Here is a 26,553-nt window from a genome sequence, read left to right as displayed (position 1 = left end):
GTTTTAGGCAGAATATTTAAATTTTAACTAAGATGCACTGAAGTGCCAAATTATTGACTACACGTGTCTGCAGCACGATTAGACACTCGTTTATTTAGTTTATCAGCAAAAAAAAGTTTATTTGGGGGTGACTTGCTCTTTAAAGGCAATTCTCATCTGTAGACATTTATTATAATTGGGGGTGTCAAACAACTAATTTTTAAATGTAATTAAACATAGGCTGTGAATTAATCAAAATTAATCACTATTTCCAAAAATGACTGAAAAAATACCAAATAAAATAAATGAATGCCATCCTCCTTGCGATGATGCCCTGGGCAACTGCCATAAAGTCACATCAAGAAATGCTGCTGATCATTCCAATGATCCCAAATAGACTCACATTAGGCCACATGAAAGCAACTGAACCCAAAAATATATTAACCAGTATATAACTGCACTTACACAACACGCCTGCAGCAACAGTTAGGACTCCTTCCTCCCTTTTAAAAGCGTTTTCGCTTCTGAGGACATTGTGGTTGTAAAGCCACATGTTAGCAGTCTGGCCCCGGTGTGATCAACCAGTTTCTGCGGGAATGTGACGGCGGAACCGGTTCGCAGCAGCGCGAGTCCCCCCCCCCCCCCCCCCTTTATCTAATAGCGTCGCACTTACGATTTTATAGACTTTTTTTTAGAGCTTTGGGCATGTCTAGCGTGTGTAATAATCCGGGGCCTGGGTGAATCACTTTTGAAAAGTTTTTAACTTACCCGGACACCGAGCTCTCTCCTTCCTCGCTGATGATTCTGACATGCTTGCGTTTCAGACGCTGCATCATCACTGTAGTACTCCCGTGCCACGCTAAGTCTGACCTACACACATTGCAGGTAACGAATGTCTTCGCCTGATTTAACTGAAAATGCTCCCAAACTTTACAAGTTTTTACTTTTTTGGGTCTCGCTGCTTCCGCCATGTTCCTCTTCCAAACACCTGCCGGCTCTGCGGTCTGCGCACAACGGCGGGCGGGAGGGGAGGGGGCTTTTGGAAGAGTTGTGCAACACAACAAATCGATGACGCAATTCGTTGCCAACGCTTTTAGTAATCGATTTTCATCTAATTTATCGATTCGTTGTTGCAGCCCTAAATTCTACTGTTATTTTTATGTGTCCAGAGACACACACACACACACACACACACACACACACACACACACACACACACACACACACACACACACACACACACACACACACACACCTTCTGGAAGGTCGTCTCGTATCGTCTCGTATTTCTTCTCCATCATGGTGGTGAAATGTGATCGGCCTGGTAGATAGTTTTCATAGTATTCTGGGTTGAACTTCTTGATCATATCTTTAAAACCTTGATCCCTGACCATGGACAGGGGTCTCATGTCCGTTACCAGCATGTTCAAAATGGTCAGGATGTTGGCTTGTTGAGGTGTGCACGTGGTTGGCATTGTAAGAAACTCGTCCATTGTAGAAGAAGAGCGATTTTTTAGCACTGTAACGTAGCGACATAAAATAAATCCTTATCGTTTGTAACATTAGAGCAAATATGTGACATACAAACATGTTCTAAACATAATAAAATACAGTTGTTCCTAGACCTATGATGCTACCAGCTAACAAGAGGTAAATTTACAGAGGCAACTCTTCATTCTCTGCCGTGACGTGCTTCCTCTTAAGGTGCTCGTGCATCGCCGATGTGCTCCCGTGAAATGATAGTTTCACCTTACAGAGTTTGAACTCTACTTGCTTCTCATTTGTTTTCCTAAAATGCTCCCAAACCTTTGAGCTCCGTTGCCGGCTCGTCATGATGTGTTATTTCTCCGGTTGTTCTGATTTGAATGCTGAGCTGGATTGCTAATATCGCGCATGCGTGCACAAACCTAAATGTTTTCCATGTCTCTGCTTCGGCACATTTGATTTACGTTGGCTCCTCAGGAGGACATCACATGCTGCAGATGCCTGTTAATCGCTTATTCCTTTAAGTCAGGTGTGTGGCAGCAGTTAAAACGGCAACATGGAAAACAAACATACAGGACAGTGTGCCCTGAGGACAGCAGGGTTGGGAAACACCGGACTAGATAAAGCCACCACCTATGATTTTCACATATTATTCATTGAAGATGAGATTTGTTACGCACACAGGTCTCTACACATTTCCATGTACTACTGATCCAATAGGAACGTAGCATGCCAGCAAATGGGGAGGGCCAAACTGAGAATAAAAACGAATAGAGATTCAGCCTTTTTGACCATCGACATATAAATATTGGACAATGGGTTTCCATAGGCTCCAATAACACGTTTTTGAAGAAAAATGGGAGGTGGCCACCACCGCCATTTTGACCGTGTCACAGGTTCCGCCAAGCCCAGACAATTCCACAAAAAGGGAGAGAGGTGGAGCTGAGGGTGGGGCTGTAAGGCTGGGATCAACTGACAACACCCGGTCCAACTAGCTACAAGCTAACCTAAAGCTAACCCAAAGCTAACGCGGAGGTGGGAGCTAAGCTAATGGAAGTAGCAACCTAGCTACAACCGGAGTTAACTGTGCACAACACCAGAGCTTCTGAGTCAGAGATACGCCGGGCTGACCGCTGGGTAAAACCGGGTGGAACACAGAGGTCTCCAGAGAGCTCCACAAGCCGGCAGCCGCACAGCAGACAAGCGCCGCTGCGATCTGAGATGCGCAGAGCTGCCGCTGGAGAGAACCAGGTGGAAAGGTTTCCATCCCAGAGCTCCACAAGCCGGCAGCCCGCGCATCAGACAGAAGTCGCGATCGGAGAGAGATGCGCCGAGCTGTGGGGAGGGGAGAACCAGGTGGAAAACAGAGGTCTCCCGAGAGCTCCACAAGCCGATAGTCGGAACCCAGCTCCACCAACATGTTATGGGGCAGCAGTAGCTCAACAGGTTGAGCGGGTTGTCCAGTAATCAGAAGGTTGCAGGTTCGATCCCGGCTCCGGACAGAGAATTCTGCTGTTGTGTCCTTGGGCAAGACACTTAACCCACCTTGCCTGCTGGTGGTGGTCGGAGGGACCGGTGGCGCCTGTGCTCAGCAGCCTTGCCTCTGTCAGTGCGCCCAAGGGCAGCTGTGGCTACATTTTAGCTCATCACCATCAGTGTGTGAATGTGTGTGTGAATGGATGAATGATACACTGTAGTGTAAAGCGCTTTGTAGTCCTTACTCTGAGATAGTGTTGTCAAAAAAATCGATACCTAGATATAAATCGATACTAAAAGTGGTATCTAACTTAGATATTCCATCCCTGTGGTATCGATATTATGGACTATTATACACAGCCTTCTTCAAGTACACCGACACGCACGACAGCCAGATGCCGTAAAGCAACCTCCGCCTCCCAGACAAACAGAAGAAGCAGGCGCCGCATGGGTATATTGCAATTTCCCACGCGAGTTGTCTCCGATCCAAGTTTTGTCTGCCAAATAAAGAAACAAAAACATAAACGGCGAATTTGGGAGAAGCTTCACAGCCCAACTTAATTAGCATACCAAGTCTGACACGTAGTTGTATATTCACGCTTATGTGCTTAAAGGAAAACTCCCATTTATTGCAACCCGGACTTAATTTCTAGCATGCAGTACGTTTGTTTACTCATGCTGACAACTTTGGTGCTATTTGGATTCCCCGGGGTATTTAGATCCATCGGCGAATCGCCATCAGTGTATATCCATATAACGGGTGCGGACGGGCACCCATGGTGCAGCCTTGAAATAAGACATTATCTGCACCAAAACATCTTCATGTCGAAAGGTTTTGTTAGGAATCATTAACGTGATTCCCCCTGTTCGTTTGGAGCGGGTCTGGGATTTCTAGGCGTAAACAGACTAGCTGCGGCTAATTAACCGGCGCTTTTAATGACGTCACTGCCGTGCGCCAATCTGTTTTTATTAAGATTACCGGTAGATGTACCTTTGTCCTACTGTGGAGAAATTCGTTCTCTCCCTTTATTGACCAACAGAGTTGTTCAAAAGTACAGAACAAAACATATGGCATTACATCTTATGACAAAAATGCACCTTAAACAGAGTTTAAGCAGCAAAACATCACTCTGCAAATAGTGTATATATAGTGAGACAATTCATGATTTAAAGTGTTAACTTTTGCCAGTTTTTGTATGCACATTTTAAAAAATGCTGATACTTGAAAGGTTTAAGCACTTTATACACTTAATTCTTAACATTTAATTTTTGCAATATAAATTGAGGAATGTTATTTTTTGAATAAACTTGTTCAATAAATTGGTGTTTTTAAATAGTATCGAAATCGAGTATCGAGTTTTTTTCTTCAAGTATCGAATCAAGTTTGAAATTTTAGTATCGTGACAACCCTACTCTGAGAGGCGCTATACAAGTGCGGGTCATTCATCATTATATTTTTCTAAAGTGCAGCATTATGTTAAATGCACTGGGTTTTACCCTATTACATTTAAATTTCATGGTTAAACAGTACATGTGAAAATCTAAGCTCAGCAGTGACCTAAAATACATAAATATAATTTTACTTACCGAAAAAAATGAAGTGGAGACTCCTTGGACGCTCTATTAGTGCAATTAATGCCACAGCAAGTCATTTTGTCCAACAATTGCACAAATACTGAACTTCTTCTTGTTGGCACTAACTCCACTAACTCCACCCTCTCAACATCTGACAGCTTTTCTTTAACTATTGACAGCGCCACAGTCTCCCCCTCACCTCATGTCAAGAGTCTGGGTGTCATTCTCGACAGCTCACTTTCTTTTCAGGCTCACATTAATAACTTAATTCGGTCAGCATACTTCCATCTACGTTCCATAAACCGTCTCCGTCCCTCACTGACCCCTCACACTGCCGACATTCTCGTCCACAGCCTCGTCACCTCCCGTATCGACTATTGCAATTCACTTCTTTATGGTCTTCCCAACAAACTCCTTCATAAACTGCAACTGGTCCAGAATTCAGCAGCCCGTATTATCACCAGAACCCCTTCCTTTCACCACATCACGCCGGTTCTCCAGCAGCTTCACTGGCTCCCAGTTAAATTCAGGTCCATCTTCAAAATTCTCCTCCATACCTTCAAAGCAATCCACAACCTCTCTCCTCCATATATCTCAGACCTTATAAGTATTCACACCCCGTCCCGTTCACTCAGATCTTCTTCTTCCATCCATCTTGCGGTTCCTTCTGCCCGTCTCGCTACCATGGGGAGCAGAGCTTTCAGCCGCTCTGCTCCTCGACTCTGGAACTCACTTCCCCCAGACATCAGGAACGTCGACAGTTTTACCCTTTTCAAAACAAAACTCAAAACACACATGTTTAAATCTGCCTACAACCTCTGATTTTATTGAAATGTTTCTCTCTGTTTTTTCTTCTTTGGGTTTTATTATTGTTTTATTGTATTTTATTATGTGTTTTGTGTTAAGTGACCTTGGGTGTCCTGAAAGGCGCTTTGAAATAAAATGTATTATTATTATTATAAATAATATCCAAAAAAGAACGCACAAACGCTACAACTAATGGTCTAAGTTGAGAGACTGAAAATGAGCGAAAAGTTTCCAGGCCAGACCAAGGCTCATACTGAGGCCTTTCCACTGAGCTAGCTCTGTGGTCACATGGGTCTGATGCTCATTAATTATACAGAATTTTACGCTTTTAATACACTTAAACAGAAGAGTGAGAAAAAAATTCACCCGCCTCAGAGTTGTCATGAGTGTAAACTGGATCATTTAAACCAAAAACATGTTTTGGAACCAGGCTGTAAACATGTTTATTTCTGCTGTGAAATTGGTATTTTTTAACATGGGAGTCAATGAGGATTTGCTCGCTTCTGACACCAGCCCCCAGCGGAAGAGGGTGGTACTGCAATTTATTTCATTTCCACGTTTGCTTCAATTTTTCACCCGCTTTGTGGGGGCTTGTTTTTCACTGATGGCTTCAGGAGGTCGCATAGTCTTGTTTGAACCGGTTTTTTTTTTCATGTTTTTTATACCAATTTAAGTCCAACCTACTGAAAAATAATCATTTATGGATGCGTAGCAGCAACAAAGTAGTCTTCCTCCCCTGGGAGTAAAACATTAATAGCATAAAGTCCGCTAGCTGGAGATGATCTACACAAGAAAGCAGCTCTCTACACGCCTTAAATAATAACAGGACACGGCCCCGGGCTAAATTATTGTCCCAGTCCGTCTCTGCACGAGTCCCGCTGGTGTTTCTTACCTGCTCTGTATGAGCTGCTCCGTGGTTCCGAGCTCATATCCGACAGTCTGTGCTGACCGCCGAGCCCTTCCTCGAACTGGGCCAAGGCTTCTTCAACCTTCCTGATGATTTTTCTAGCAGTAGCTACTTGCTTGTTGACAAACTCCATCAGAGACTCTCCTGAATACATGTTTACCAGAGACTCAACTATTCACCTCACACAACAAACAACTACAAGCTAACTTTGCTAACGCTCCTTCACTTCTTCTTCTTCCTGGTGGTGGTGGTCAGCAATCAATGAACTTGTGAGTTATCGCCACCTGCTGGTCTGGTGTCTGAACAGAACGTCACCTATAAAGACACTTAACCTCCTGACACCCAAATTTGTATTTGGTGGGATGTAGAATGAAATTTAATTAAAAAAAAATAACAGGTTTCCTAGAAAAAACAGAAACAAAACATATTTTAAACTTAAATTCTATATCAAATGTTTCTAAATATAAAAAAGGTCTGTAGGCGCCAAATTGAATGTTTTTGTTTATTAGCCATGGCGCAGGTGTTTTAATATGTCTTTGTGCTGCAGGTGACGGCGGGGGGGCGTGGTCGCCTACCTCTTCCAAACACACCCACATCACCCCGCTTCTCCTCCAGCTTCATTGGCTGCCAGTCAACTTCAGGGTTAATTTCAAGATCCTGGTTCTGGTCTTTAGGGCCTTACATGGATAAGCACCATCTTACATTGGTGATCTTCTCAGTCCCTACACCCCAGCAGGTCCCTGAGGTCCAGTGATCAAAGCCTACTGGTTGTGCAACGCACCAGGCTAAAGACCAAAGGTGACAGATCATTTGCTGCTGTGGCCCCCAGACTCTGGAACTCTCTCTCCCTGAGCCTGAGATGAGTGGACTCAGTGGTCTCCTTCAAAAAGCAGCTGAAGACACACTTGTTCAAGCTGGCTTTTATATGACCTTCTTCACCACTCTCTCTTTATTCTGCTCTCCCCACCTATTCCACCTTCCTCAGGATCCCTCTTTCCTATTCACTCTCTCTTTCTTAACATTTTTTGATCACAATTTGTCTATTTTTGCTCATTTTAAATATATTTTTAAACATTTTCTAAATGCTTTTTTATATTTTTACATTTTTTGTTTTTGTGAAGTGCCTCATGATTTTTATCTTGAGAGGCGCTGTAGAAATGATATTTTCTTCTTCTTCTTCTTCTTCTTCTTCTTCTTCTTCTTCTTCTTCTTCTTCTTCTTCTTCTTCTTCTTCTTCTTCTCTTATCTGTCAGTTGAACGTCCACCTAGTTAGAGAGCGATTGTCATGATAACTTTTCTGTTGACCATCGTTATTGTCGTTACTTTAAACCATTTAATATAACAGAAGCCAATTAATTAATCCCAACCTATGTATTATAACCACAAATAAAAAACAAATAAGACAATTCAGAAAGGTTTGTTGGAGGACGCGTCACAGCCTGGCTCGCTCACCCACAGCGGCGTTTTCAATGGAAGGAAGCCGCTACAATTAGTCAACAGAAAAGCTGCTCCATGCATGAAACAAGAAGAGGATTGTGACGAAGGACTGCGCGGAGTGACGGCTTTGTGGATTGGAGGATTACTACCATTGGAAGGAGTTTTGAAAGCTGCCGCACTCAGGCAATGGAAACGGATTAGCTGAATCTGCTGTCATTAATGGAAAGCAGCGCAACGCCCCCATCTGAAGCGGTAGGATGCTGATTTACCCTTTGTATAGACCCTTTTACTACCTACGTCATCAAAAGTTGCGCGTACAGCCTGGCAACAAGAGTGAAGGCTTCCTCATTCACACTCGATACTAAAACAGCGTTTTAAACCCTATGTTTTGGAGTTCTGAGCACATAAAAATGTCGGGTTGTTGCGTGTATGGATGCCAGAATCGCTTCTCTTCAAGCAGTGGACTGAAACTTTACAGAATTCCGAAGGGAGCACATCCATTTCAACAAAATCGGAGGCGTCTGTGGCTGCTGGCCATCAAAAGGGTTGATGAAAACTGGACTGAAAACACGATCCGAAATGCTCGAGTTTGTAGCGCCCAGTTTATATCAGGTAAGGTAATTATGTACTAAGATTACATATAAATTTATACGCTTTATTTCATGCTTCAAATTAACATTTCATTCTAATTCATCTGTATTTTCCCACTGCATATTAGTATAAACTGTATTTCTCTAAAATTAACACGATTGTACTCTGAGCACGCTAAAAAAAGAAACTATGCTATACTCACCCTGCCATGCAGGTACAGTTGGCTGTGAAGACGTAGTTCTCTGGTTTGTTTACTATGACCCAAGCCTCGTACACAGCAGTCTTGTGTCCTTGTCTTTGGCTAGGAAGGACTTCTGCCTTCAAGACGCAAAACTCAGAGTCTGTCGTGATATTTTACTTTCTGTACGTGGCCACAGACAACATAGTTGTATGCATCTAACGATTTGTATGCCCGTAGCTTCTCACGTGTGTACTTACTGGGCCTCTCCACTAAAAACGGATATATATCGGGCCACTGGATATCTGGCCACGCACCTACATCTTCCACCCATTCCGTAATGCCACAGGGATCCGGGAGTCTGTTGCCATTCGTTAAAGTGAGTTTAATAATATAACATTCAAGATTTGCCGGTGATAACCCCGCAGCGTAGCTTGATAAAGCCTGAAACAACGCCATTCTCTGTTGCCAAGCTGCACGCGCATTCTCGCTGACGTCATATTGTTTACAAACAGTAAAAGGGTCAATTGGTTGAACGTAGGAACACAATTTGTAAGTCACGGCTTGTCCATTGGGGACATTGTTGGGGTGTGGCGTGCGTATGCCGGAGAGCAAAGGTTGGAGGAAGCTGCTGTGTATTTCACCTCGATACGCAGCAGACTGTGCGTATTGGTTCGCGCTGAAGAACAGCTGTTTCCGTTAATCAAAGCCGTCTGAAGATGTTTGATGCTGCGTTTTGATGCATGTGATAAAGCAACAATGAGTGAAACGAAAGAAATGGAATGTGAATTGAAAGAAAAAAGATCTGCTAAACCCACGGCAAAAGCGTTCGCCTGTAAAATGGAAAATTTGCAGAAAGACAATTCCATGTGAATACAATTAAAGGGTTATCCCGTGAAATTAAAGAATTAATGAAGAATAATGATAACGCAAAAGATGTACAAACCAACTTGGAAAGATTGAATACACTGTATGATAACGCAAAAACAGCTCATGATTCATTTATGTTATTAATCTCAAAAGATGAGCACAGCACTCAAGATGAATGGTTTGGACGCATAACAAAAAGTAATGCTGCCTTTGTTGAAGATGTGAAGCAGTGGCTTCATGAAACTGGAAGGTCATTTATGAGAACCGGCCATGTTCAAGAGGCCTTGCCCGTTGTCGCTGGGCCAGAAGTTCCTACAGAGATAATTTCATCAAAGGAAGCAAAGGACCCACAAGATGAAATAAAATCAGAAGATAGCATTTCAAATGTGGGAAGTAAAAGAAGTAAAGGAAGTTTAGCTGGCTCGAACTCCAGAGTGTCAAGTGCAACCTCTGCTCGGATAATGGCAGAAGCAGAAACAGCTGCTCTGGTTGTCAAACAAAAACTGCTTAAAGATAAGCATTTCTTACAGGAACAAGAGGCACAATTAAGGAGAAAGAGGGAGCAATTGGAGCTGGAAACAGACATTGCCGCTAGTATGGCAAAGATGAAAGTCCTTATAGGCTCAAAGGGATCCAGCATTAAAAGTAAATCGTCAATACCATCTGATGGTATGATGTCATATTTTGAAAAGACATTATAGGAAGCAGCAAGTAACGTGTCAGACATAAGAACTGGTGCTGTTGCATATAAAAAAACACATGCACAAGTTACCAGAATGTAACGCTGCAGATTCACGACCACTTTTTACTACAGAAAGAGTCACAACTCAATCTCAAACCCATTCTGCAAATCTCTTGAGTTCCCAAGCAAACACCAGAAGTCCACCTGCAATTCGACACGTCACATCTCAACTTTCTGGTCAAGAAGGAAATTCCAACATTATATCTGTGATGATTAAGCAAAACGAACTCACAGCTTTACTGATCCAGCAACAAGGCCTTTCTGCATTACCCAAGAAGGAGATACCAAGTTTCGATGGTGATCCACTTCAGTATCAGACTTTCATCAGATCCTTTGAACACAATATTGAAAACAGGAATAAAAATCCTGGAGACCAACTTTATTATTTGGAACAACACACCAGCGGACAACCAAGAGAACTTGTTCGGAGTTGCCTGCACATGAGCCCAGAAAGAGGATTTGAAAGAGCCAAGTCTTTATTACAGCAGCATTTTGGAAACAAACACAAACTTGCTACAGCTTATATGAACAAGGCTCTTTCTTGGGTGTCAATTAAACCGGAAGACACAAGGGCTCTTCAAGCATACACGATATTTCTTAGAGGTTGTTGTAATGCTATGGAGGATCTGAACTATATTAAGGAGCTTGATATGCCAGCCAACATGCTCGCCATAGTAAAAATGTTGCCCTATCGCCTTAGAGATAAGTGGAGAACATTTGCCGGTGACTTATATGAGAAACATAATCAACAAGCTAAATTCAAGGACTTGATTGATTTTCTTGAAAAGCAAGTAAAGATTGCATCGGATCCAGTTTCCGATTCCAGGGGACATCAAAGATGTGCACACAATGAACAAAGACACAAGGAAACTGAAGTCGCAAGCTTATTCAAGATCTAAGGAAAGTTCTTTTGCAACTTCTGTGACAGCAGCTGAAAAGGAAAATGACGACGACAAGAAAATGAAAATTAACAAAGAGCACATGTATTGCTTGCTTTGTAAAGGAGACCATGTTTTAGAAAGGTGTCAAGAGTTTGAAAGTAAAACACATAAAGATAAAATCACCTTTCTAAAAGCAAAAGGTGTCTGTTTTGGATGTCTTTGTAAAGGTCACATTAGTAAGGATTGCAGAAAGCGCTTAAACTGCAAAACCTGTGGGTTAAAACATCCTCAAATGCTACACATACCCCAAAAAAGGACAACAAACAAGTTTCCAGAAGGAACAATGGAACAAGCTGGGGAACGTGCTGCAGTCTCTATTCAGACAAGTGCTCTTACTGGGGCCGGTAGAGATAAAATCAAACTGTCAATAGTACCTGTGAGGGTTAAATCTATAAAAGGAAATGTGACAGTGAATACCTATGCATTTCTTGACCCAGGAAGTACTGCATCATTTTGCACAGAGAAGCTTATGGATAAGCTAAATCTTCAAGGAAGAAAATCCAACAATTTGTTAAGAACCATGGGACAAAAGAAGGTTGTTGAAACACATTGTTTCAAATCTGGAAGTTGCTGGACTGGAAGACAATGAATTTTATGATCGTCCCACTCTGTACACCCAGAAGGCTATGCCTGTGAATAAAGAAAATATTCCAAATGAAAGTGACATAAAACAGTGGTCATATTTGCAGTCAATACATCTACCTGAAATCGACTCAGAAACTGATTTGCTGCTTGGCTTGAATGTGCCTAAGGTTCTAGAACCACTAGACGTGGTCAAGTGTTGGAGATGGACCATATGCTGTTAAGACTGCACTTGGCGGGACAGTTAATGGACCCTTGGGTGAAACCCAAACCGAAGAGGAACCCCAGCTAAGCGTCAATAGGATATCCGTGGAGAACCTTGATGACCTCTGGCACCTGCAATTCAAAACAGATTTTCCAGAGTGTGCCAGAGATGAAAAGGAACCTTCCAAGGAAGATCAGAAATTTCTGGACAAAGTTTCTAATAGTGTAAAGTTGCAAAATGGACATTATTACATCAGACTCCCATTTAAAGACTCAAGATTCTGCCTGCCCGATAATAGAGTTGTGGCAGAACAACGTCTTCAAAACCTGAAAAGAAAGTTTATAAGGAACTCATCTTTCCTTCAAGACTACAATAACTTCATGTCTGACATAATCTCCAAAGGTTACGCAGAAAAGGTAACAGAAGACAATCTGGAATGCAGCAGTGGCAAAAAATGGTACCTGCCTCACCATGGTGTACTCCATTCACAAAAGAAAGAGCTCAGAGTGGTGTTCAACTGTGGGGCCAAGTACAATGGAGTCTCGCTGAATAGCCAGCTCTTACAGGGGCCCGACTTAACCAGCACATTGATCGGAGTTCTGACAAGATTTCGTTAAGAACCTCTCGTTATTGCTGCAGACATTAAATCAATGTTCTATCAGGTAAAGGTACCAGAAGAGGACAGAGACTTGTTAAGATTCCTGTGGTGGCCCGGAGGAGATTATACTCAAAACTTGGTCGAGTACAGAATGACAGTACACGTTTTTGGAGCAACATCATCTCCTAGTTGTGCAAATTTTGCACTAAGAAAATGTGCTGAAGATCATGGACCACGATTCAGCCTACAAGCAGTGAATACAATCTTAAACAGTTTTTACGTTGATGACTGCCTGGTCTCAGCAGCTTCTGATGAGGAAGCAAAAGCTCTCTATCATGAACTCAGTGCACTATGCTTGAAAGGAGGCTTTGTAAAGGATAAGCAACAGTCGGGATGTATTGGTTACAATACCTGAAGCTTACAGAGCAAAAGAAATAAAATATTTGGACTTAACCAACGACAAACTTCCAGTAGAAAGAGTTTTGGGTGTTCAATGGTGTGTTGAATCTGATGTTTTCAAGTTCAAAATCGTTTTGAAAGCTAGACCATTAACACGACGTGGAATTCTTTCTGCAGTAAGATCTGTTTACGACCCCCTTGGACTATTGGCACCTGTGATATTGATTGCCAAAAAGATCTTACAAAATTTGTGTTGAAGAAAGATTGGATGGGACGAAGCATTACCAGAAACAGTGAGAACAATTAGGCTAATCAGGGCAGGAGAGACACATTCAGGGAGGCTGGGGCGGATCATGACAGCTGTTAGCCAATCAGAGGCAAGACGTTAGAATATCAGGAAATAATAATGAGCGAGACTCCAGATCCTGCTGTTTCTGCTCCCCTCTCCTTCGGCTAACTTCTACTTCCTGAACGGGGGTGTCAGAGCTTTTTTTCCCCCACAGAAAATAATGACTCACGGCATTCATTTAGACCACAGTATATGTACTGCTCTTTAAATTAACAGCAAGTTTGTTATAACTAACAAAGATTTTAGGAGTAGACTCCTATAGAAGAAGACATTGTTTAATAACTTATAAACTACATGTTTATTTGTTGTTCCTGCTTCAAACACAAACTACCATTAGCATAGCAGCATAGCTAACAAGTACAGGAAGATAGAGTCTGATTAGGGCTGTGTGCATCCTTAAAATGCTGCATTTGAAGGCTAATTATGTCACAGCAACATGACTAAGGCCCAATTTGAAGTATTTTATGCTTCTCTGCAGGGGCAGATACCCCTGTGACCCGAACAAGCCGAGCAAAACAGGTAGACAACCCCCATACCTTTCTGAAAACACATTCATTGATTTAGGTCCATTATACTTTTAATTGAGATTTTATCCTTAGTTTTAGCTCCTTGTAATGGGTGTGTTTTGTTTTAGCCTGTGCAGCACTTTGGGCAGCTCCCATGCTGCATTTTAAATGTGCTATATAAATAAACTATGCTATGCTATGCTATGCTATACTCTAACCCAACTGCATCCAGGGACTTGAAACATGACAAAAGGTGACCTGACCAAACATCTGTGATCATCTGGGTTTCACCAAAGCATACACCAACATTCCCCTCTTCAAGGCAGCTGGTTACTAAAGCATATTATGAAACAAAATATTTTGACCTTGAACAAGATTCAGTATGTTTCACTGTCATTGCTCAGGTGTACAACGAAATAGCCTTTGCACTCACTAAAGACAGCTCATGTAAGGAGGTAGCAAAATATGAGTAAAGTAAGATAACATGGCTAAAATAGATGTCACACAAACACTCTCTTTCTCACACACACACACACACACGCACACACACACACGCACACAAGCACACACAAGCGCACACACACACACACACACACACACACACACACAACACACACACACACACACACACACACACACACACACACACACACACACACACACACACACGCACACGCACACACACACACGCACACAAGCACACACAAGCGCACACACACACACACACACACACACACACACACACACACACACACACACTGTTACAGCCCCCTGCCTTTGGGCTGAGGAGTGGATCTTCCTTAGTTCATCCTGTGAGGTGAACCCCATGTTCCAGCAAAATTCCCCCACCAGAGGGAGCCATTTTCTGGACTCCTTAGGCCTGCTGCTGCTCCCAACAGGGCAGCCGATATGCATCAGCTGATTACAGTTTTTTACAGACGTTAGGACCCATTTCTCAATACTTAGGTCACATTTGCAAAACTCTACATACAGTGTGCACAACCGAAATCTATGTGGGCCAAACTGAGGATCAATTATCATTGCTTTGGCACAAAATGCATTGAGTGACTACATCTCTCAAATGTCATGAAGTCCCTTCTCACTCAGACACAACAACTGCCAAAAATCATTGTACTAACAGGAGATTTTGCACTTTTTACATACTTTTCACAAAACTGTAAAACTTATGTTCGAAACAATAACATACTGCAAAACTGAATATGACAGCAAAATCCAACAGCAATATGTTATTGAAACATAAATACAGTTTTACTAGCCACAGCTAATGTTGCCTTGTGGATTGTTTTCAGTCATGGAGATTGAAGGCATGCAAACACACCACATTTTCATCTATATGGATGAGAAAGGTTTCAACTTGGCCAAAACACGGCGACGAGGGAGGAATGTGATTGGGAAGAGAGCCACAGTGAATGTCCCGGGCCAGAGGGGTGCCAACATCACAATGTGGGCAGCAATATCCACTGATGGACGGCTGTTACACAGACCAGTAATTGGGCCATACAACACTGGACGGCTCCTTGCATTCCTGCATGATCTCTGTGGAAGGGTTGTGCTAGGTGAGGAAAGGGATGTGGACAGACGGAATCAGTGAACATATATAATTGTATGGGACAATGTGGCATTTCACCACTCCCATGCAGTCAGAGTGGTTTGTGGCCCATCCCAAAATGGAGTCCCTTTTCCTCCCACCTTACTCTCCATTCCTCAACCCCATAGAGGAATTCTTTGCCTCATGGCGGTGGAAGGTGTACGACCATCATCCACATGATCAAATGTCCCTTCTGGATGCAATGTATGCTGGATGCCTGGACACATCAGCAGTAGATTGCCAGGGATGGATCAGGCATGCCAGAAGATTCTTTCCCAGGTGTATTGCCCTCGATGACATAAGATGTGATGTGGATGAGAACCTGTGGCCAAATGGAGAAGACCGAGTAGATTAGCATATTGAATCAGTATCAGTGGATGTTGTGTTAACAAAGTCTTGTGTTTTGGAAGTACTTAGTGCAAAAACAAATACCATTAAAAATAAATGAACAACATAAAATATTGACTAATTCTGCATCATGTCTGATTCATTCCAGTAACATCTATTGGAAGTATGAACAGAGATGTGTCCTTGTTTTACACAAGAAAATGTAATGCTACATGTTGTTAGTGTTTTTTAGGTCTTTGTTTTGTGGGTGACAAAGTGTGTTTGTCGGCTGTCAACCTTTGCTAGTGTTCTGGAGGAATGTGTTTATTTGAGACCTGAATGAAGTGTTTTGGTGGTTGTAGTGCATTTTGAAAGTGAAATGAACTGTTTTGCCAAGCTGAAACTCAGTTAGGAGAACTGTGAAGTGTCTAGCAAAAGTGACATTAGTATTGAGAAATGGGTCCTAACGTCTGTAAAAAACTGTAAGAGGTCTGCACAAACAGATGAAGAGCAGACTGAGAGGGACTGGAAGCGAGAAGCAATGAATGAGAGCAGACGGAGAGAAGCGCTGAAAGGAGGTTTTTGAAGCTGAGTAAAAGCTGGAGAGAGGAGCTGATCTAGAGAAACCGGTTGTGACTAAACTGCTGAGCTGGAGAGCTGTGACTGAGACCAGACTGTGAGGATGCTTAGAGGGAAAGCTGCTGCTTTTCTGCTTGGAACGAGAGTTTTCTAGGATCCCTGAGCTGACATCCAGAGCGTTCTCCAAGTGGTTGGGTTCTACACCCTTTTGGCTGGGATCAGAGAGAGTGATGAGTATCGCTACACTTATTTTACCAAGAAGTTGATTATTAGACTGTCATCACTCATGCCCCTCCACCAGTCACATTTTGGTTTTAAAGGTCCTGTGTGAATATTCCTCCTTAGAACCTTTGTATTAATTTAAAATTAATACTTGTTGAATGCCAACTCACTTTTTGCATTTTAGTTCACTGGCTTTGGTTGTGAGTAGGGCCTTAGAGATTCAGGCTGCCACGCCTTTTGTGTGTTATCAACCCACCTCAGTATTTTTACTCCCCAATAGGGTTGATATGCTTTCCTGTTTTTTTTTTTTTTTTGTTGAAAAAGACCATTTTAGTCCCCGAAATGGGTATTATTTGAGATGGTGGATTCAATCCTCTCACTTTATGTTTTGTCTTTGCCCCTACAGGCTTGTTGGAGCATCCCACCTGTAGGTGCAGACCCCAGGAGTTCCAAATAAAGTTTATTTTCGTTATTTTAAGATCGTCTCGTCTTGGTTATGTTGCGGGTCCACCACTCCTAGTGAGCCTTGCTCAGGGCCCGTAACACACACACACACACACACACACACACACACACACACACACACACACACACACACACACACACACACACACACACACACACACACACACACACACACAGTTTAAGGTGCAAAAATGAAAAAGTATAATGTGAACATGGTAATGAGACAAGTCTAAACTAGAAACTGAAATATAAGTGAACCTATTATAAATGTAAACAGTCACATGTTGAGGTATCAGGGTTAGCTAGCTAGATCTGCTGTAATTGTACTTTTTACCTTATTTTATTCATCGTTAAATACACAAATTTACATTTAGTCTGATTTTAAATGCCACATTTGTTGCCTCTCATTCTAACGTTAACCCTGACCTCTGTAATAACGTTTGTGTGGACCTCCACTATTTTCCAAGAATCTAAACGTGTTTTCTGTGAAAGTAAACAAAAGATTAATGTTGGTAATCATGAGCTGGAGTCCAACTTCTCCTCTTTAATGAAGTCAAGATTGCAGTCGGAGAGATGGACCTACTGCTTTCAGTCTGCTGACTGATGGTTTCAGAGACTCTCCAGGGGAAAGAAAAATGATCAAATGACAAATCGATGGAGTTGTAGGACAAGAGTAATCCAATGCAACACTTATGTTGTATGCTCCTGCTACAGTGTTCTTGTGGTTTGTTAGTATGAAGGTCACATATCCAGCCCTGGTCAGACATCTGTTAAAAGAAACTTCAATTTAATAAAAGCAGCTTTATTGTGAGATTAGTTTCTTGGAAATGCATCACATGACTGTAAAACAAGAAGAAACAGATGTTTTTGTTTATTCATTTAGCAGACGTTTTTATCCAAAGCGACTTACAATTTATAACCTATAGGGCATGTTGTGATCTGTGTGGGAAACCGGAGTACCCGGAGGAAACCCATGCATGCATGGGGAGAACACGCAACTCCACGCAGAAAGGCCGCAGCCGAGCAGAGTTTCTAACCTGCAACCTTCGTGCTGCGAGGCAACAGTGCTAACCACTGCGCCACCATGCAGATGCAGATACACTTAAAGGTCTGAAATGTGGAAGAATAGAAAGATTACATGAAATGTAAGCAGGTGGTCCAGTACAGTTTAGCTGGAGTGTCGAACAACAAAAGTCTGTCTTAGCGTGGGCCCACCATGGGCGTACGTGGGGATAACTGTACAGGCACAGGTGAGCTGGCTGAATGGGGACAGGGGCTTGCAGAAACAAAAATCATAAAACATGTTTGCATGGAAGATGGAGGCTTACCTTTGAAAATGGTCAATAAATAAGGTTCTAACCTAAAAGTCGTTAATCTCACCCAGAAGAATGATCAGTTTCAAATGCTGCAATAATAGCAGAGTCATTCTGTCACACCCAGACAAATGTAGTCCTCCTACAGGAGATGACAAGACTCCTGCAATAATCTGTAGAAATGAATCACAGGCAAACACTCAGTCCAACGATGTTCCAGTTGTAGAGTTATCTGCACACTGAAATCACCTCTGTTGCTATTCAGTGGAGATTCCGAAAATGACCAATCAGATTAACCTATGAAGCTTATATCATATATATAAATATCCCGGATACTTATATATCGATCTAAGTTCATACATCAACCTGTTTGATGTAATATTAATCCAAAGATTAATGTTTAATTTAAATAATTAAATTTAATGGCAAAAGTTATTTTGAATCAGAAGCTAGGATCTTTGCTTTCAAATAACCAGAAATATTGTACCTTTTCTGTGTTTCGTTTCAATAATGACGCAAGTTTAAAAATGAAGAAATTTATTACTAACAATTTTAAACTGGAAGATTTGAAACAACAGTTATAAAATGACAATTCAAGGATGACAATTTAATGACAATTTTTTTAACAGCTTTGATATTAAACTTGTTTTAAAAGCAAACCTGTGCCTGAATGGAAGCTAAATGAAAAATACGAGTTTGGATGCGTGAATGAGTTGTTAAAAGGTTTCTTTCACAGAGAGCAGAAGCATTCTGGATGGAATTGATGTCTTGCGGCTAACTGAGTTATTTAGAGAGAAAACAGCATCAAACGCCTTCTCGTGTGCTACCTCACCCAAACAGGACCCTCTTGTGGATCCGGAGATCAGGAGGATGTGGTTCATCCAAGATGACACTCAGTCTGGTAGGGGAGACGCAAGTGTCCGATCGTCTGGTCCAGAGTTGTCCTGGGTTGTCACGGCTGCCAGCCTCGAGTGAGGAGCAGGAGCCAAGATCACCAAGCTCCAGTAATCAGCCTGACGCCGCCCCTCCTTCTCCTCTCTCCCGGGCTGCTGAGGAGCACAGCTGAACTGAATCTACCTGATGAAGCAAACACCTGCATGAAAGGGCTGTGCCTTCAGTAGTCTGGGAGGAGGGAAGCGCTAGGCTTTGGACAGGAGACGCGAGCCGGTGGAGGAGCGTCAATGGCGGGTAGGCACAGCTGTGCTGTGAATGAGAAGGAGTGGGGCGATTTTGTGGAAAGTGGAAGTGATATGGAATTGAGTTTTGGACAGGAACAGGTAAAGAAAAAGAGGGCATGTCGTGTTGACGGAAGTGAAAGTAGAAAGCAAAGGAGAGTGGTGCATAGCGATGAGGAAAGAGGTACAGAAGAAAAGAAAGAATTTAAAGTTATTTTGAGGTTTCGTGAGGGAACTGGGGTTCAGGCTCTGAATCCTGTGAAGTTGACGACGATATTGAAAAATCAAGTGGGTGACATAAAACTTGTTAAAGTATTGAGAGATGGTAACTTGCTAATACTGTGTAAAAGTAAAGAGCAGAGTGAGAAAGCCTGCAAATTGAAGGAAGTAGGAAAATGTAGGTGATTAGTGCTAGTAAGGTGGGACTGGGAGAAAGAGGAGCGAAAGGGGTGATTTGGGGGATACCGCTGGAAATGTCAGAGGAAGAAGTCAGAGCTAATATAAAAGGTGCTAAGATAAAGGAGGCAAAACGACTCACAGTGTTCAAAGATGGAGTAAGGAGTAAGGAGAGAGACAGCGAGTATCCTATTGGAGTTTGAGGGGGAAATTCTACCTGCAAAAGTGACACTAGGGTACATAGCATACTCAGTGAGAGAATATATACCTAAACCGTTGAGGTGCTTTCAATGTCAGAGGTTTGGACATACTGCAGCAGTATGTAAAGGGAAAGTAAGATGTCCTAGATGCGGGGAGGATCATGGGTATGAAAACTGTGGAAGAAAGTTGCGCCCAAAGTGTTGTAGTTGTGGAGGAGAGCACAGTGTGACGTATGCAGGATGCCTGATAATGAAAAGGGAAATGCAAATACAGCAAGTGAGAGTTAAAAACAAGATATCATATGCTGATGCAGTGAAAATGGTTACTCGAAGAACCGAGGATAGTAATGAAGGAATAAGGGAAGAATCTGACCATAGGAGGGTTTGAGAAGAGGACGGGGAAGTATTGGTGGATCTAAAGAAACTTGTTACCTTCATAGCTGGAGTGATAAATGCGACAATGGAGGCCAAATCAAAAACTGAAAGAATTCAAATCATTGTAAAAGCAGCAGTACATCATCTGGATATCAGCGATCTAAAATGGGAGGAGGTACAAAGTACTCTAAGTTCTCAAGCCGGTCAGGACTTGGGAAATGCGGGGTGATAAATGTTGAGGGTTTTACAATGGAATGCACGGAGTTTAATAGCTATTGGACAGGAGTTTAAAAGTTATATTGATAAGTCAGAATTTAAGCCTGATATTATATGTATTCAGGAATCATGGCTTAAAGTAGGGGTTGACTTTAAGATTCGTCAGTATATAGAAGTTAGGTGTGATAGATCGGGGGCAGTAGGTGGCGGGTGTGTGACATTTATTAAAAATAATGTTCATTTTAGAACTGTAGAGATCGTAAAAGAAGAAGAATTTGTAATAGTGGAGGTGTTTACTAATCAGGGGAAAGTTATTATAATAAATTATTATAATCCATGCAAAAGATTGGAGATTGAGGGAATAAGATCACGAGTTGGGATTAATGGCAGACACTTAATTGTGTGCGGTGATTTTAATGCACATAGTACTGTGTGGGGGGGCTAGGAAAACTGATTTAAATGGGGAAATAATGGAACAAATTATGGAGGAGGCAAATCTGGTACGCATTAATGATGGGAGAGGGACTCGAATAGATGTTTATACAGGTAAAATGTCAGCACTGGACATAACTTTAGTGTCTAGTGAGTTGGCAGGTAATAGTGAATGGGAAGTACTAGAAGATACGATAGGAAGTGATCATTGTTTAGTTCTAACGACACTTTTTGAGACTAGAGGGATGACGGTGGAAGGCAGGGAAGGGAGGTGGATTTTTAAAAGAGCTGAATGGGATAAGTTTAGAAATAATTGTGAAAAATGGAGGTCAAAAGTAGTGATATCAGATAAGGTAGTGGAAATGGAAGAAGTATTTAGAAGTGTGATAATTGAGGCTGCAGAATTAGCAATACCAAAAACTAAAGGTAACACAAGGGAGAGGAAGAATGTGCCATGGTGGTCTGAAGTCTGTGAGAAAGCAATTAAAGCGAGAAATAAAAACCTAAAGATGCTACGGAAGACACATAATATGGAAAATTTACTGAATTATAAAAAATTGCAAGCAGAGGTGAGAAGAGTTGTTAAAAAAGCAAAAAGAGAAAGTTGGAGAAATTTTTGTGGTAAAATAGGGAGAACTACGCCGATAAGTAATGTTTGGGGAATGATAAGAAAAATGAAAAGAATAAGGAATGAATGGAGTTATCCGGTGTTAAAAGTAGGAGATGAATTTGCTGTAACTAATGAGGAAAAAGTAGAAGTACTTGTTAAAACATTTGTTAAATTCCACAGTACTGATAATTAATCAGAAGAAAGAAGAGAAAGGAGAGAAGTAACCTAGAAGGAAAAATGAAACACAAGGGGGAGGAGGTGAGGAAGATAAAATTAACAGTACTATGGATATGCCTTTTTCTTTGTTTGAGTTGGAACGTGCATTAGCTACAACAGGTGTGACTAGTCCAGGAAAAGATCAAATTTGCTATATAATGTTAAAACAATTAGGGAAGCAAATGAAATTGAAATTATTGGAGATTTATAATATGATGGGAAACAGGAAAATTACCAAAAAATTGGAAAGAAGCAGTTATTGTACCAATAGTTAGGGTAGGAAAGGAATCAAGTAGTCCAGATAGTTATAGACCCATTGCATTGACATCTCATGTAGGTAAAATAATGGAAAGGATGGTGGTGGATAGATTAACAAATTATTTGGAAAGAAATAAAAATATATCACAGTATCAAAGTGGGTTTAGGAAAGGGAGAGGCACTATGGATGCAATTGTTTATTTAGAAGCAGACATTAGAAAAGCGTTGATTAATAAAGAGAGTTTAGTGATAGTCTTTTTTGATGTAGAAAAAGCCTATGACATGGTGTGGAAAGAGGGATTGTTAATAAAACTTAAAAAATTAGGAGTAGGAGGAAAACTGTATAACTGGATTAAAGATTTTTTGAGTGAGAGAAATATTCGAGTAAAAATAGGAAGTACACTTTCTAGGGGGTGTAAAGTAGAAAATGGCACTCCTCAAGAAAGTGTCATTAGTCCGATATTATTTACTTATATGATGGATGATGTGTTTCAGAATGTGGGGAATGAGTTTGGTAAGGCATTATTTGCGGATGATGGAGCAATATGGAAGAACGGGAAAAATATCCAATATGTGCAAAAGAAAGTTCAGGAAGCAATTAAAATGGTGGAAAACTGGTCATAGGAATGGGGTTTCAAATTTTCAGTGGAAAAAACTAAAAGTATGGTGTTTACAAAGGGCAAGAAAGTAATGGAGAATTTATCATTGTATGGAAAAGAGTTGGAGCAAGTAGATAAGTTTAAATATTTAGGAGTAATATTTGATAAAAGGTTGATATGGAAGGATAATATAACTAAAATAGAGGAAAGATGCAAGAAAGTAATAAATATAATGAGATGTGTGAGAGGATGTGAGTGGGGGGCTAGTGCTCAGGCGTTAAAAAACATGTACAGTGCAATGATACGATCAGTGATAGATTATGGGAGTATAGTTTATAGTTCAGCATCTAAAACATTAATGAAACGGACTGAAATCATACAAAGTCAAGCATTAAGAGTGTGTTGTGGCACTACAGGTAGAAATGGGTGAGATGCCAATACAGCTTAGAATAAAACAGATAGCTTTGAATTATTGGGCAAGTATACAAGTGTTACACAGTGAAGTGTAGTGAGGACAAAAGAAACATGATGACTTGGTCGATAGACAAGGAAAACCAATTTTATTTCCTCTGGTCCGAAAAAACAAAATCAGAAAATCCCAGCACTATTCAAAATGGCCACCCATCCAACTCTCTTAGCAGTCTCTGTCACTTTCAGAGAGGGAAAAACGACCCTTTGCCACACCCAGCAGTCCACCTATATACTCTCCGACCCCCCCTCCAATTCAGGTCGGCCAATCACATCAGTCCACTCAGGCATTTCCTATATAAAGGCACCATTAGAGGCGAGCTTCCTCTTTAGCTGCTTCAAAATGGCTGCCACAGAGGACACCTCCTGAGGGTAACAAACAAAATCATGTTACATAACAGATTACATTCCTGAATGAACACTCTTTGGTTTAAAGAAGACATGTTGCTTCTCAACAACAAGTAAGCGCACCGCCACGGCAAAATAAAAACCACCACACCTTCAGAAGGATTAACATTTTTTTAAAACAACATACCTTAAGAATTTTATTTTGGGTAAACATTAAAATTATGTAAATACGAGACGTATGCAGTTTATATTTGCGCATGTATACTAACCATAATCAGTTTTAAATGAATTTAAATATAACAAAACTTTAATTTTTTTTTACTTTGAATAACCAGTACTGCCGGTTTCTCCCCGTGTGCGAAGGCTACCTAAATGCGCATCATGCACAGTGCGCAGGGCATGGCCAGAATGGCATCAAGCAGACATGTTTATGAAAAGAAAAACGTCCATCCAACCGTTTTCTGAACCCGCTTGTCCATGTAGGGTTGCTGGGGGGCTGGTGCCTATCTCCAGCGGTCAATGGGCAATCAAGCGGGGTACACCCTGGACAGAGTGCCAATCCATCGCAGGGCAACACAGAGACACAGGACAAACAATCATGCACACAGACACTCACACCTAAGGACAATTTAGACAGATCAATCAACCTTACAGTCAAGTTTTTGGACTGTGGGAGGAAGCCGGAGTACCCGGAGAGAACCCACGCATGCACAGGAAGAGCATGCAAACTCCATGCAGAAAGATCCCAGGCTGGGAAGCAAACCCAGGACCTTCTTGCTGCAAGGCAACAGCTGTAACCACTGTGTCACTGTGCAGCCCGAAAAGAAAAACAGATTATATTAATTATAGTACAAGCTACCGGACAACATGCACACGAGCAACACTGAGGTAACAAATTAACTAGCGTTTCACACACATGACCCCATCTGTATGTGGCGAGCGGGGCCACTTATCAATTTAGAAATACAACGCCACCTGATTATCAGGAACCAAAACCACTGAACCTAAGGCACATTAGTTCATTTTTACAAATCAAGCTTGAGACGGAGTTCCATTCCACATAAACAGAGATTTTATTAAAAGAACAATAAAATGAGTTTAAAATAATCTACTAAAAACAACATGCACCCACAGATAAACACGGATTAAAACCAAATCAACTTAGGCTGAGGCTGACTAATGGGACTGCCTAAGAGAGCCCGGAACTAAATACCAACCACAAGTAACTTCACCCCAATCACACGTGCATGCATTCGGGGGGATGAAGTGACTCTGGAGCACACGCACACCATCAGATGGGACCACCACTGTCAGCTCACAGCCTAAATGAAAAGAAAACAGAAAGCATGGTGAAAATCCAAATCCACACACACATACACACACACACACACACTAAAACACAGCCACGACTGAGCAGGCAGAGCGTCAGGAAATGAGCGAGCATACAGCTCGCCTTCACACGAGTCTATTAGCTTGCGCCTCAGCCGTCCTTATGAGCTCCCGGGCCGACGACAACTGCCGGTAGGGCCCGCTGCCCCTCGTTGAAATACCCAACCCCACAGCGGGTGTACGCCTTCCGCTGGTATTCAGTACAGAGGAGCGAGTGACAAAAGCCGCTCCTGATGGTCTACGCTGATCCCGTCAACCAGTCCGAGCAGCGGGGTGGAGAGGCCTTGGAGCCGGATGATGGTCCAGCACTGGGTCAACAACCAGTAATCAGAGATCCCATGAAAGCGTGCAGAAAAGCAGCAGAACAACAGAGTCTCCCGTGGAGACACACCCCTTCCTGGATCTGGAAGACACATTAATTAGCATTATCCTAAAGCCACAGCTAAGTGGAGAGGAGCGCAGATGTACATACCACTTCTTTGAAGCACATAGGATAAAAGAGAAGCCTTCTGTTACTCTGGGAGGACCACATACAACAATTCCTGTGGCAGGAGCAACCAATAAACACCAGACTCCATGCAACTACTGCAGCGTTTTTAGATAGTACTCACAGTCCGACACGCCGGAGTCCCGTACACAATGGCGCTTCACACAGGAAGCGGAAGTTTGAGCCAAAGTAAAAGGTCGCTGTAGCGCCACCTCAGGCCCTATTTATATTAGCGCCTTCCCTCAATGATAGGTCGTCCAATTACTTGGTGGCAGGTGACTGATCCCACTACAATCCACCCCTACCAAATAGATCGATCACTCACCAAAGCCTGGGATTCATTCCCATGGTCTAAAAACTATCCACCTCATACCTGATATGTCCGCAGTCAGGGGCTCAGCTTGTTGCTCTGACCCTCCTACTGGTCTAGGGAGGTGGTGGAGGTTGGAGTGCCATCCAGCAGTGCGCCTCTGAGTTCGCCGGACATTAGTTTCAGTTACTGCAGGGCAATGGGCAACTGGCGTAGGTTGCGAAACAAGTGGGGCGGCTTGGGTCACCATTAACTCAGACTCTGTGGGCACTGTGGGAGCTGGATGTGCTTCTGCCCTCGGTGCCCCCAGTGTAACCTGATCCACTGTGGTGGTCGGTGTCGGGACTGTCGCATAATCCTGGAATTCCAAAACAAAAAGGTCACCCTCATCAAGGTCACTATTCATTGAGAGCTCCCCTTCATCCTCCCGTTGGACAGACAACCGTGGAGGGGGAGCAGTGTTCTCCAGTGGAGTGGTTCCTACCAGTGGCTTCAACATGCTACGATGAACATGTCTGACCTTGGTCTGATCCTCCACTGGTGCCACTCCATACACTGGGCTTCCCTCCTTTGGTGCTTTCACCACCAAATGTATCACTGGGCTCCACAGATCATGGATCTTATGCCAACTCTTTATGCCATGTTGCCGCAGTAGCACCTGCTGGCCCTCAGCCAGAGGGGAGCTTTTGACCCGCTGATCGTGGTAGGTTTTCCTACGCTGAGCCGCTGCTGCCATTCTCTCTCTTGCCCCCTGAAAGGCAAACTGTAGCCGGCTCTGATGTTCCTGGACCCAGTTTTGGACATGGCCTCCCACTGGGGCCTGGACACGACCAAGGAGGAAGTCCACTGGTAGCCTTGACTCCTGTCCAAACAGAAGAAAAAAAGGAGATTCCCCTGTGGCCTGGTGGGGAGTGGTGTTATATGAGAACAGC

General features: G+C 42.4%; 1 protein-coding gene across 2 annotated transcripts in view; it reads right to left on the bottom strand.

Moving 5' to 3' along the window:
• Positions 1-26,553, bottom strand: part of LOC129165515 (zinc finger protein 121-like) — a 133,094-nt gene that overhangs the window by 56,762 nt on the left and 49,779 nt on the right. Inside the window, exon 3 of one of the 2 annotated variants that reach the window (XM_070548008.1) lies at positions 6,215-24,757. In XM_070548008.1, the coding sequence (XP_070404109.1) occupies positions 6,215-6,383 (169 nt within the window). In that variant the 5' untranslated portion in view covers positions 6,384-24,757. The remainder of the gene's footprint in view (positions 1-6,214; positions 24,758-26,553) is intronic. The other variant, XM_070548007.1, reaches the window with a different exon arrangement.

Source organism: Nothobranchius furzeri, chromosome 2, assembly GCF_043380555.1.
Source record: "Nothobranchius furzeri strain GRZ-AD chromosome 2, NfurGRZ-RIMD1, whole genome shotgun sequence".
NCBI lineage: Eukaryota > Metazoa > Chordata > Actinopteri > Cyprinodontiformes > Nothobranchiidae > Nothobranchius > Nothobranchius furzeri.
The sequence above is the reverse complement of the archived record's forward strand: the minus strand, read 5'-3'. Positions and strand labels throughout refer to the sequence as shown.